Source organism: Ovis aries, chromosome 9 (assembly GCF_016772045.2).
Source record: "Ovis aries strain OAR_USU_Benz2616 breed Rambouillet chromosome 9, ARS-UI_Ramb_v3.0, whole genome shotgun sequence".
In the NCBI taxonomy this organism is placed as follows: domain Eukaryota; kingdom Metazoa; phylum Chordata; class Mammalia; order Artiodactyla; family Bovidae; genus Ovis; species Ovis aries.
In genome coordinates, this window is record NC_056062.1 from 23,670,561 (window position 1) to 23,682,749 (window position 12,189).

General features: G+C 50.3%; 1 protein-coding gene across 10 annotated transcripts in view; it reads left to right on the forward strand.

The window, feature by feature from the left end:
• The window catches only part of ASAP1 (ArfGAP with SH3 domain, ankyrin repeat and PH domain 1), a 333,908-nt gene extending 322,136 nt beyond the window's left edge, over window positions 1-11,772 (forward strand). For 5 of the 10 annotated variants that reach the window (XM_060393355.1, XM_060393353.1, XM_060393352.1 and 2 more), the window contains 2 exons: window positions 4,594-5,075; window positions 6,815-11,142. In XM_060393355.1, the coding sequence (XP_060249338.1) occupies window positions 4,594-5,075; window positions 6,815-7,093 (761 nt within the window). In that variant the 3' untranslated portion in view covers window positions 7,094-11,142. Of the gene's footprint in view, window positions 1-4,593; window positions 5,076-6,814 lie in introns of all 10 variants that reach the window. The other 5 variants (XM_042254098.2, XM_060393356.1, XM_027972896.3 and 2 more) reach the window with 2 other exon arrangements.
• The last annotated feature ends 417 nt before the right edge of the window (window positions 11,773-12,189 follow it).

Below are 12,189 nucleotides of genomic sequence, written 5' to 3' on the forward strand. Positions count from 1 at the left end.
GATTTTGAAGACCCTTTACTCACACACACACACACACACCCACCCACCCTCCATCCAAACCTGTTCCTCGCACAGTGTCCCTGTCTGTTATAGGCAATGTTGTCCAGGTACACACACGCACACACATGCACGCACACGTGATGTTGTCCAGGTACACACACACACACACACAGCACACACACCCCTCCGGCCAAACCTGTTCCTTGCACAATGTCCCTGACTGTAACAGGTTATATTGTCCAGGTACACACAGACACACACACACCCTCCAGCCAAACCTGTTCCTTGCACAGCATCCCTGACTGTTACAGGTGATATTGTCCAAGTACACACAGACACACACACACCCCCTCCAGCCAAACCTGTTCCTTGCACAGCGTCCTTGTCTGTTATAGGTGACATTGTCCAAGTACACACAGACACACATGCGCACACACACAGCACACACACCCCTCCAGCCAAACCTGTTCCTTGCACTGTGTCCCTGTCTGTTACGGGTGATATTGTCCAGGTACACACACACACACACAGCACACACACCCCTCAGCACCTGTTCCTCGCAGTGTCCCTGTCTGTTACAGGTGATATTGTGCAGGTCCAGGAGATTGGATCTTAAACCTAGGAGAGAAGCCCAGCTCCTCCCTTCCTCCCATGCCCCTCATCCTCCACACACACTGCTGATTCCCGTGTCTCCACTCTCACTGTGGTCTCCCAGACCGCGCTCTCCTGTCTAAACTCTAAACTCTGCAGCCTCCTCCCTGGTCTGCCTGCCTCCACCCCGGCCCTGCACTCTTTCCCCAGCAGAAGAGCTAGGGTGCTCCGTGTTATATCAGTGGCTCCTGCGCCATCCATCCAGTGTGTCCTTGTCTCACTCAGAAAACAAGCAGAGTCTGGGTGTATTTCTGAGCCTCGTCAGCCAGAGGCAGAGGGCGTCTGTGACGCTGAGAGGGACCGGGCGCAGCTCCTTCTGCCCGCCTGTCCTCCGCAGCACCTGCCGCCACTTCCTTGTGGACTATCCTGACCACACCTCACTGTTTTTCCCTCCAAAACATCACTTGTTTTTTAAATTCTTTGAAAGTGTTAGTTGCTCAGTCGTGTCCGACTCTTTGCAACCCCATGGACTGTAGCCCTCCAGGCTCCTCTGTCCATGGGATTCTCCGGCAAGAATACTGGAGTGGGTTGCCATTCCCTTCTCCAGGGGATCTGCCCGACCCGGGGATCGAACCCAGATCTCTTGCTTTGCAGGTGGATTCTTTACCATCTGAGCCACGAGGTAATCCTTTGGGCTTCTTCTAAAGGGCTTAGTGAAAACCTCAGCTGGGGATTGACTGCTGCATGGAGCCATTTGTTTAATGAGTTTTAAAGGGCAGAAGTAGAGAAACTTCAGGGGCCTCTACAACCTGAACAGAGTCACCGTAGTGTTGGGCTGTGACACAGCCCTTGGTCCCTTACATTCTTCCCTAGCTGTCATCACAGTGAAAGTCCAGCCCTGCATCCTGGGTTTTTCCACTTAGGATTCTGTCATCAAGCGGCTGCCATCCTCTGCTTGACGCCCCCTTTTGTTGGAAACATGAGCTGAGAGCACGCGGGCTCTTTCTTCATCTTCCTCCTCCTCCTCAGTTATGTCCTTAGAGCCTATTCTCAGTAACAAAACCATCACAGCCCAGGGCAGAGTGTTTCAGCACCTGAGCTCTGTGTCATACTGCTGTCCAAAGGGCCAAATCTGTTTGTTTCCAACCAACCTTGCCTGCATGAACCAGCCGCACCATAACCCCCCTGGGTCTTTTTCTTATTTTTCAACTGTGCCATGCAGCATGCGGAATTCTAGTTCCCCAACCAGGGATCGAACCCACATCCCCTGCAGTGGAAGTGTGGATTCTTAACCACTGGCCCACCAAGGAAGTCCCAGGGATGGGGTGGAATTCTCACTCCTTTCTTGTTCTTGATGTCCTCATTCGAGCAGAGTACTCTGTGTCATCCAACTTTGGGGGGAAATTTGCTGGTCTGCCCATCAGAGTTAAGAATGCAGCTCAGGCACTTCGCTAGTAGTCCAGTGGCTAACGCTTCACACTCCTAACGCAGGGGGCCCAAGTTCGATCTTTGGTCAGGGAAAATCTCAAATGCCACAACTAAGGTCAAGTGATGAAACTTAAGACCTGGTACAGACAAATAATTAATTAAAAAAAAAAAAGAATGAAGCTCACAAAGGACTTTGAATTAGAGAGGGGAAAACACAAGATCATCTTGGAAATAAAATAGACTTCTTTAGAGGGGAGACTGTTCATATTTCTTCGTAGTATAAAATGAACCTATATTCATTCTAGATTTAAAAAATGCAAAGAAGTATAAAGAAAATGCAAACCACCCACAGTCTCGCCACCCAGGGTAAAGCAATTTAGTCGGTCCTCTCGGTCTTTTTCCTATGATTTTTTCGTGTCACTGTTTAAGCTGGGTTTCGTCATACAGTGAATCAAGAGCCCTTTCCATGAGATTAACTGTACTCTTACTGGCTGTGTAGTGCTCCGTTATCTGATACCGGGCCATATTAAGTAGTCTGTCCTCTTCCACATTCACCCGGTTCACAGTTTTGGTTTTTTGTTTTTTTTTTTCACTATAAACAGTGTCATGCTGAACACCCTGGCACAGGCATGTGCCCTGGCTTTGATCCCCTTTTTGGATAAATTCCTAGAATCGGAGTTTCCTGTTTGGGCAGCCCAGCACTTCCTCACGGTTTTTGTTCCCCCGTAAGTGTGGCTCAGAGCTAGGCTTTTCAGCCCCGCTGCCTCAGGGGATTCCCCCAGCTGTTCCCCCATCACCGCCAGCCTCAGTGTCTTGCTGGTTTTGTTTACCCCAGGGTCTTGCTTCCAAGAGAGGAATCTGATGGGCCTGTTGCCACATTCTGAACTGTGCCATGTTGGCCGAAGCTCACCGGCCAGCCCGTGAAGTCTGAGTTCCTTAGGAAGGGGTGTGGCCGGCAGCCCCCAAGCAGGAGCAGCTTCAGTGTAGCTTGTGACTTTACAACACTGGGGTTTGTCGTTACTTTTTTAAAAAACAAAACATTTGAAGAGTCTCTCTCTGAGTGTCATGTCTTTAGAATACAGTTCTTAGTTGGGCTCCTTCAGTGTGCTTTAGTCCGCTGTGTCCTCGCTGAGCACACACTATGTGCTTGGGGAATCCTGGCCTCAAGGAACCTTGTCTCAGCAACAGTGACAATGCTCTGTAATATTCTGATACTGAACCTAGAGTCTGCCTCGTCCTGTTGGCAAGTTCATTATGTCAGCTCGTGTTTTAGAGATGAGGAAGGTGAGGGGTTTTGTAGCCTGCTCAAGGTCACACAGCTTGTAACTAAGTTGTGGAGCCCAATTTGGAGACATGTCTTAAGTTCCACTGGTTAGAGCTGTGCAAAGGTTCAGACCGCAGACTCTCCAAGCGATGGAGTACTGCACAACCTTTAAAGAGAAGGAGGAGGAAGTGATTTATTAATAGAAATTCTCCCAAGCATTTTAAGTGGGGAAAAACCAAAGTTGTAGACACTGTATGTTGTGTGTGTGTGTGTATATGAGTGAGTGAGTGTGAGTCATTCAGTCATATCCGACTCTGCGACCCCATGGACTGTAGCAAGCAAGAATACTTGAGTGGGTTGCCATTTCCTTCTCCAGCGTATGTATCCCATGTTAATAGAAATTCTCCCAAATATATTAAATGGGAAACCAAGTTGCAGGCAATGTAGGTATTGTAGTCCCATTTAATGTATTTGCTGTAGTCCCAGGTTTTTAAAGATAATTCCTATATACACATTCATAGATACACATATTCACATATACACATATGGGCATCACTAAAAAGGAATGGAGTTGACCTCAAAGGGGTGGTAGGCAGGAGTGGTAAGAGGAGAAACTTTTTCCCTCTTACACAGTGTGTACATCATATAAAACATGAGAAATTAGAATGATACCACTATAGAACGGAATAGGATGCAGCATTAAAAGTATATGCTTAGTACTAATGAACGATTTTTGTAAACGTGGTGAATATTCTTGCTAAATCAGTATATAGACAAGAGCAGATAGATGTTTTATCTATGAAAAATGCATAGAAAAGTCCAGAAGGAAATTACACCAGAGCGTCTTAAGTGGCTGATTTACGCAGCGGAATTACGGGAAACTTCCCCTCTGAACTCTGCACCTTGCAGTTTCCTGTAATCTGTATTATGTGTATGAAAGGGTGAGAGTGTTAGTCGCTCAGTCATATCTAACTGTTTGCAACCCCGTGGACTGTAGCCCACCAGCATCCTCTGTCCATGGAATTTTCGAGGCAAGAATGCTGGAGTAGGTTGCCATTCCCTTCTCCAGAGGATTTATTATGTGTATAGTTGTGGTTTTTTGGTTTTTTTTTTTTACTTCTGGGTGAGCTTGGATGTCTTATTCTTACATAACTGAGGCATAAGATCATCCATTTGTAAGGTGGATGCCTCCAGGCTTCCAACTTTTTTAAAAGCAGGCCAGTCATGTGGGGTCTGGGCCTGCGACTGCCTGGGGCGCTCGCTCAGGGTCGGTCCTGCCCGTGAACCCTCTCTGTGGTCGCCTCCCGCAGTGGCACTAAGGAAAACAGAGACCAGCCATCACCTGTCCCTCGACAAAGCCAACGTCCCGCCTGAGATCTTCCAGAAGTCATCCCAGTTGGCAGAGTTACCGCAGAAGCCGCCACCTGGGGACCTGCCCCCGAAGCCCACGGAACTGGCTCCCAAACCCCCCATTGGAGACTTGCCACCTAAGCCAGGAGAGCTGCCCCCGAAGCCGCAGCTGGGCGACCTGCCTCCCAAGCCGCAGCTCGCAGACTTGCCCCCCAAGCCCCAGGTGAAGGACCTGCCTCCCAAGCCACAACTGGGGGAGCTGCTGGCAAAACCCCAAACGGGAGACGCCTCGCCCAAGGCCCAGCCACCCCCGGAGCTCACCCCCAAGTCACACCCGGCGGACCTGTCCCCGAACATCCCCAAGCAGGCGTCCGAGGACACCAACGACCTCACGCCCACCCTGCCAGAGACACCCGTGCCGCTGCCCAGGAAGATCAACACGGTGAGTGGTGCTCGGAAACCCAGGCACGTGCTCACCCGGGGTCGGGTGTCGTTGGGGGCGCAGGGCCTGGGAGTTGGGGCCGGGCTGTGGACCCCAGCAGATAGGCGTCAGGACCTGCCTGTCCTGTGACCACGGGGCCGTGGCCACCTCCTCACGGCCCTGAACCTCTGTCTCCTCCTTCACAGAAAGGGGTTAGAACACTGCCTGGCTTCATGGGCAGTGAAATGCAGGAAGTGCGAGCAGCGCCCAGCAAGTGGTCGCCCTTGTCTGTGGTCCTTGAGCAGGAGACCGTTCCTTTCCCAAGGTCCCGGGAAAGCAGCCTCACACCTCAGCTTCTCTTTGCACCTTTTGGAGGAATTGGACATAAAGCCCAAAGAGACTTGTACCAACCAACGTAGAGTTTGGTTTGAAGTCTCCCACCCCTTCATTTTCACAAAATGCCTTCTGCTCTGTAGTATGTCCTTTTTGCTTTAAACATGGCTTTCCCTCCCCACCCCCTAAAAAAAAATCTTCTTTTGGAAAAATGAAGCTCTGGGAAGATGCACACGTACTGCCTGTCCTGCCCACGCCGCACCCTGACCGGGGTGGGAGCACCCCGGGTTAAGGAACACGGGTAGCGGGGGGACCAAAAGCCTTGCTCACATCTTCCATGAAAAAACAACATTGTGATAGAAGTGGGTCCTCTCAATACTAAAGGAAAGGTGAGAATAGTGAAACAGAGCCTCTCCCGGGTGAGAGGCCACAAGCATGTTCATCGATGGATGCTTGCTCTTCACAGTGCTCGAGAAGCCTGAGCACCACCCTTGGCCTTGATGTACACAATTCCAGTCTGTCACCGTTTAATTATCTCATTTAACCCTTCCTGTTATAAATGGTCACACATAGGTCTTCCAGTTTGCTCACAGAGTCAGAGCGGAAAAGACTTAAGACCTCGACTGGCTGGAGCCCTTGGCTTCTCAGACTCCACCAGCTCTGGCTTAGCCCGGGGAGGGGAATTGTAGAGGCAAGTGGGCCATCAGGGAGAGTGAGGGAGAAACCAACAGGCCAAGAGGAAAAGCACTTGACCCCAGACTTTGAGCGGGACAGCTTGCTTTTTTAAAATTCCTAATTATTTAATAAGCCAGGTGCCAGAAACATCCTTTGGGAGGTCAGTTCTCTATTTCCATCTTCCTGTTTGCAGAGAACTGGAAATCTAACAACCGAAAGCTCGAATCAATATGGGTCAGAAACTAAAACGTTTTGGGGAACTGCCTGGAGTCCCCTGCCCCCGCCCCGGGCTCCCCTGCTCTGTGTCAGCAGCGTGTGCTGACACGGCGCTTTGCACGAGGGGCTGAGAAATGTGTTTATGCTGCGTGTGTTTGGTCTGCTTTACATCATGTTTCCCCAAACCATTTTTAGAATCTGCTGTCATCTTTGCAGGCCGCTGCGGGGCGGGGCGGGGCGGGGCGGGCACCTCGCTTATTTCTGGTGAAGCTGGGTTTTGGTCCCTTCCCCGTGATGTTTGCTCTCGGATGGAAGTCATCGGTGGTTACCGGCCCCGCTCCACTCTCACTGGGACCCCCTGCTGCCTTGGGCAGGGGGCCCTTCTATCTGGAGAGCACCCAGGGCTGGGGGCACTCCCCCCCTTTCATCAGGGAGAAACTGAGGCTCGGCGAGGTGAAGCCACTCGCCCTGGGTCATCGTGTCCTCCTTTCCCTTCAGCCTGTCCTGTGAGCTAAAACCCCGCTGCTTTCTTGAAGGGGAAGAGCAAGGTGAGGCGAGTGAAGACCATCTATGACTGCCAGGCGGACAACGATGATGAGCTGACTTTCATGGAGGGCGAGGTGATCGTGGTCACCGGGGAGGAGGACCAGGAGTGGTGGGTACGTACCAGCCACGTGGCGCTGTCCGTGGTCAGCCCGCACACGCCCCCCAGGACACAGTGCCTGTCCTGCCTCTTAGCCGGGAGCTTCGAAACCAGCTCAGGAGAGTACCCTCATCACATAGGCCGCAGGTACTTTCTGGCTTTTCAGATGTGAAACTGAAGCTCATTCAACACTGGCCCAGCCAGCTCTGCTCAGGCCTCGCCCTTCAACACCACCGCCACCACCACCACACAAACACACACACACACACACCTGCCAAATGTTCTCAGGCTCCATCACCACACACACACGTACACACACACGTACATACTTGTGTGCACATAGATCCCTGCCACACATCCTCAGGCTTTATCACCCCACCCCTCCACACACACACACACACACACCCGCCGCACATCCTCAGGCTCCATCTTCGTCCAGCCTGAAGTTCTATCAGGAGGATCCCTGCCTCACGTGACTTCAGGGAGGATTCAAGGGGAGGATTCAAGGAGACCATCTGTGACAGCTTCTTTTCCATGAAAACCTGCTGCCCAGGTGTCAGGAAGGAGAGGCAGCCCTGTCTCCCCACCGCGGCCCGGGAGCTGCCTGGGTCCTGGGTGGCTGCAGGGGACCCGACGTGCCCACAGCTGTCCAGGCTATCAGGGGAGGAAGCCTCTGGTGGGCCCTGCCGGACAGAGGGGCAGCTGGTGGACACCTCCGAGGCGATCACTCCCCACCCCTGGTGTGGAAATTCTGCTTCCTTGGCAGCTGGAGCCCTGTCCTACCCAGAGCGCCTGACCCTCTGTGCTGAGAAAGGGACCTGTGGTTCACTGCTGAGCCCAGGACCTGCTGACGCCCAGAAACACACATGGGCACACTCGTGGCCCTTCGCCTTTCCTCCCCCTGGGCCCAGACCATGACTCCAGAATCCCGGTCACAGCCATCGGGATGGTCCTTGGGCCACAGCAATGGTTCAGCCAGGGCAGTCTCACTCTCCAGGCATATATGGCAATATCTGGAAACATTCTGCTCGTCAGGGCCTGGCCAGGGTGTGTGCTGCTGGCCTCTGCTGAACGTCCTGTGATGTGTAGGGGAGCCCCCACTGCAAAGAACCCTCTGCCCCAAATGTCAGAAGCACCGGGGCTGACAAACCAGAGGCCCCCTTCCTCCCTCTCTCTGTCTGTCGTGAAGTCTGGTGGGTTAGATCCCTGACAAGGAGACAGGTGCTGAAATCCCGGCGTGACTCACCCTCTGGCCCTGGGTGCAGCCTTCTGTGAGCCTCAGTTTCCCCCTCTGAAAAGGGAGGCATGAGTCACCCTCCCTCACAGGGATGTCTGAGGACTCAGGTGCATGACGCCAACTAAGACCCGATGACATGGGTCATCCTGGCCTTGCTATTAACCCCTCTGTCCAGATGGAAACCGGTGCACAGAGGCCTGGCTGACCACCCAAGGCCCCAGGCCTGGTGAGCAAAGGAGGCCGCCCATCTTTCTCCGTGATGGTCATCTGAAGCCAGCATGCGTGTCGCTGGTCTTTTTCCTGATAGGGTTCTCTTCGAAGCAGTTAATCCTCATGTAACAGGTTATTCGGAGCCTTGGGAGGTAACGATGGCTGACAGGTTTAGGCAGCAGACAAGAAAACAGCTGCCCTCATCACTCTCAGACTTTCACAGCATCCTCTCCTACACCACAACCAGAAAGCAAGTTCTTGGTGCCTAGTAGCCCTTTTTATGTATAGAATCGGTGTAGCTTCCCCACAGGCCTGAGAAGCAGGGGTTTTTCAGCCCTGTTTTACAGACAAGGGAGGCTTAGCACGCTTTGCAAGGTCACCCAGCAGGAGAGGCAGCTGAGCAGCCTGGTTAAGCGTGTGGTTGAGGCTGCAGCCCGGGAGAGACCATGGCAGGACCCCACCCCTCGGGGCCTCTGTCCCTCCGTGTAGAAAGTGAGGGCCCCAGGACCGTCCACCTCCCGGGGCTGCCTGCTAGCGAAGCGATCCCTGTGAAAGCGGTTTCGCCCTGCGTGGCGCCTTCATTGTGTCTGCCCGGGGCCTGCATCAGTATCAGCTCCGGGGGCGCTCGGACCCGCCGGCTGCCTCCTGCCTGACGCCTCTCCTTTCTCCCTGCAGATTGGGCACATCGAGGGGCAGCCCGAGAGGAAGGGCGTCTTCCCAGTGTCCTTTGTCCACATCCTGTCCGACTAGCAGAAAAGCAGAGCCTTCAGACTGTCCGCGCCCGTCATACCAGACCGCTGCCTCCCCGGGACCCTGTGCACACCGTGTAAATAGCTGCTGTTACCGAGTGGAAGCTCCCGGAGGGGCCGCCTCAGGAGAGGAACGGAACGTGTGTTGTAAATACCCTGCGGTCTCTGCCTTCGCCAGTATTCGGGTAGCCTTGGGGCCCGGCGCGCCTTACTGGCTTGCCAAAGCCATCCTTGGTATCTAGCACTTACATCTCTGTCTATGCTGTTTTCCAAGCAAACAAACAAGCAGGAATATAGGAACTGCTGGCTTTGCAAATAGAAATGGTCTCCAGCAACCGTTGAAGGGCACAGAATTGCCTCTCTGTTCCTAACCTGACAGTATTCTCCATTGTGTTACTGAGAAATGCAACATTAGCAAAGAGGTGGGTACTGTCTTCCAGGTGAATCTTTCCACTCCGTGACAGACCAGCCTGTTGTTATCTGTGTACACAGTTTACAGCTACAAAAACCGACTTTGGTATTTATTACAGAAAAGTGCTCAGTTCTGTGTAAGTGTTATTCCTTCAGCAAAACATCCACTGACCCAGAACGCTGGGTGGCATTTTACAATGCCCACAGCCTCACGCAGGTTTAGACACGTGGGTTTATGCTGTCTTAAGAAGATGAGTGCCCGCCCCTGATATTACCTCATTATGCAAAAATAACATATCCTTCATGACTATTTTCACAGAAGTTTAAGATACATCTGATGAAGTTCAACTTTCAGGAACCAAGGACTGCCAGAAAATATTAGCCTCTACATTATGCATGCATTTAGAAGCTTACCTGAAATCTGCCTTTTATAAAGGAATAGTATGGATAAGTTGAATTGTACATTTTTTTTAAACTTGATTGCCATTAAAGCAGAAATTATAAGGTTGCAACAAATATTTGTTTCCAGTCAGTCATTTGGCTTCCTTTAGAGTATGAATGCGCATATCACATTATGAATTAGCATCCTTCAACTATGTTAACACCCCTAACATGTCCGTTTTAAATTCTTTTCTTAGTTTTCATTCTGGATAAATTTAAACTCTCAAAAGAGTGTTCAAGAAGACGACGAATTCAGAAATCAGTTCTGCCCACCATTTTCCCCCACCCGCTCCCCCCTAGAATCCAGGTGCTGAAACCAGCCTTCTTTTTTTTCCCGCATTTTCTTTACTAAACCCCAATCATAGATAAGTTTCCCAGCTCTGTTGAACAGACACATCATCTTCAAGTCAATTCATAACCAAGTTTCTGAACGCTGCTATGAATTGCACTGTGAAACATGCTTTTCTGCCAGGGGTCCCTGCCCCTCCCGTTTTTTTTTTCTCATCCCAGCCGTGTTCATCAGACCATTAAGACCATCCTAAGTGTTTCAGTCTTTTATATCAGCCTGAATCTGGGGAAAGAATACAGCAGCTCCGCTCCCCAGTCCATGGGACTGCTCTCGGATTCCAAGGCCCGTGTGTCGTCCTGGCAGTGCACTTGCTTAAACAGCTACATTGGCAGCAGCGCAGGAAACTAATATTTTTAAGCAGATCATCCTGGCAACAAGTGAGAAATGTTCATTTCACAGAAGCACAGCTCCCAACCAAACCCTTAGGGGAGCCCTCTGTAATCGAGTCGCAGTGCTTGGCGAGCATTAACTTAGCTCTGCTCACGTGATCACTGAACCAATAAACCTTGCATGACAAACCTGCAGCATATCTCACCAGTTATTATCGGAAAGTGATTTTAAGCAATTGCTTTCTCAGCGTCGTGACACACGTGAACTCCACACAGATACGAGGTACCAGCCGACGTGCTGGTGTGCGTGGTCCACAGTGTTGGCAGGCTCAGTAGTGTAGCGACCGGGTGTCTGGACAGGAAGTCACCTTCCGAAGTTATTTAGTATTCCAATTCATTCACTTACACTTAAGTTGCATTCAAGCACTGTTCATTTTTGTGGCCTCCAGTATTTTCAACTGATCTCAAAATAAACTGGCTTTAAAAAAAAAAAAACACACACACACAAAAGCACGGTCTAAAATTACATGGAATTAATTCCTTTTCTTTTTTCCTCTTTTAGAGCAACTTTTACACAGATGCTTTTTAACACTTGTTTGTCTTTTTCCTGGTTTTGTTTTTGTTTTCCATCAGGAATCTGAGTTTTCTCTAACCCAGCTTACTGTGGGACATAGGAAAAATAGATATAAATAAATATCTTTGGCGACCTTGGTTGAGTTTGAATCTGGTATTGTTCTTAAACTCAGTGAGCCGCTATCTGCAATTTTGTACATGATAGAGAGTATTTTGAAGGTATGGAACCTTATGGGAAAAATAGCTAATTCTTCTTTGCCCCCCCGCAGCGGGGAAAGTTATGTTCTGCAAATAGTGTGTGTCTTATTTTACTGTTGAACAGCAATTGCTATTTATTTTTTTATTGCCTAGAACTTCAACATGTTGTATAGGGATCCCACAGCGCCACAAGTTAAATTCTGAATTCCCATCTGGATGTTATGCTTAGACATCAGTATACTCGTCATTTCACATGTATTTAATGTGACTGTTTCAGTACTGTATGTGTTCATTTCTACTTTTTTTAATATTTAAAATTGCTTTTAAATAAACATATTCTCAGTTGATCCCAAACATCTGACATAAGGTCGTTTTGTGAGTTGTCCACGGCTCTTCTGGTTGGTGGAAATTAGAACTTGACTTGGCTGTGCTTTAGGTGGGGCGGGAGGCAGGTACAGATAACACAAGTCATGCAACTTCTACATTCAGATTCACTTCAGATAAAGAATGTGCATTACTTTCCTCGGCTTAACAAACCATGGACCTTTAGCATTTCGGTTCTTTCTCCTCCCTGACCCCGCTACCCCCAACCCACCCCCACCTATAGGCACCCAGCCTGCACATCTTGGAACATCATGAATGTTACATTTTTTTTTATCATAACTTTTAAAAAATACATATTTCTGTACTTATTTGGCTGCACCAGGCCTTAGTTGCAGCACATGGGATCTGTGATCTTCGTTGTGGTGGGCAGGATCTGGAGTTGTGGCT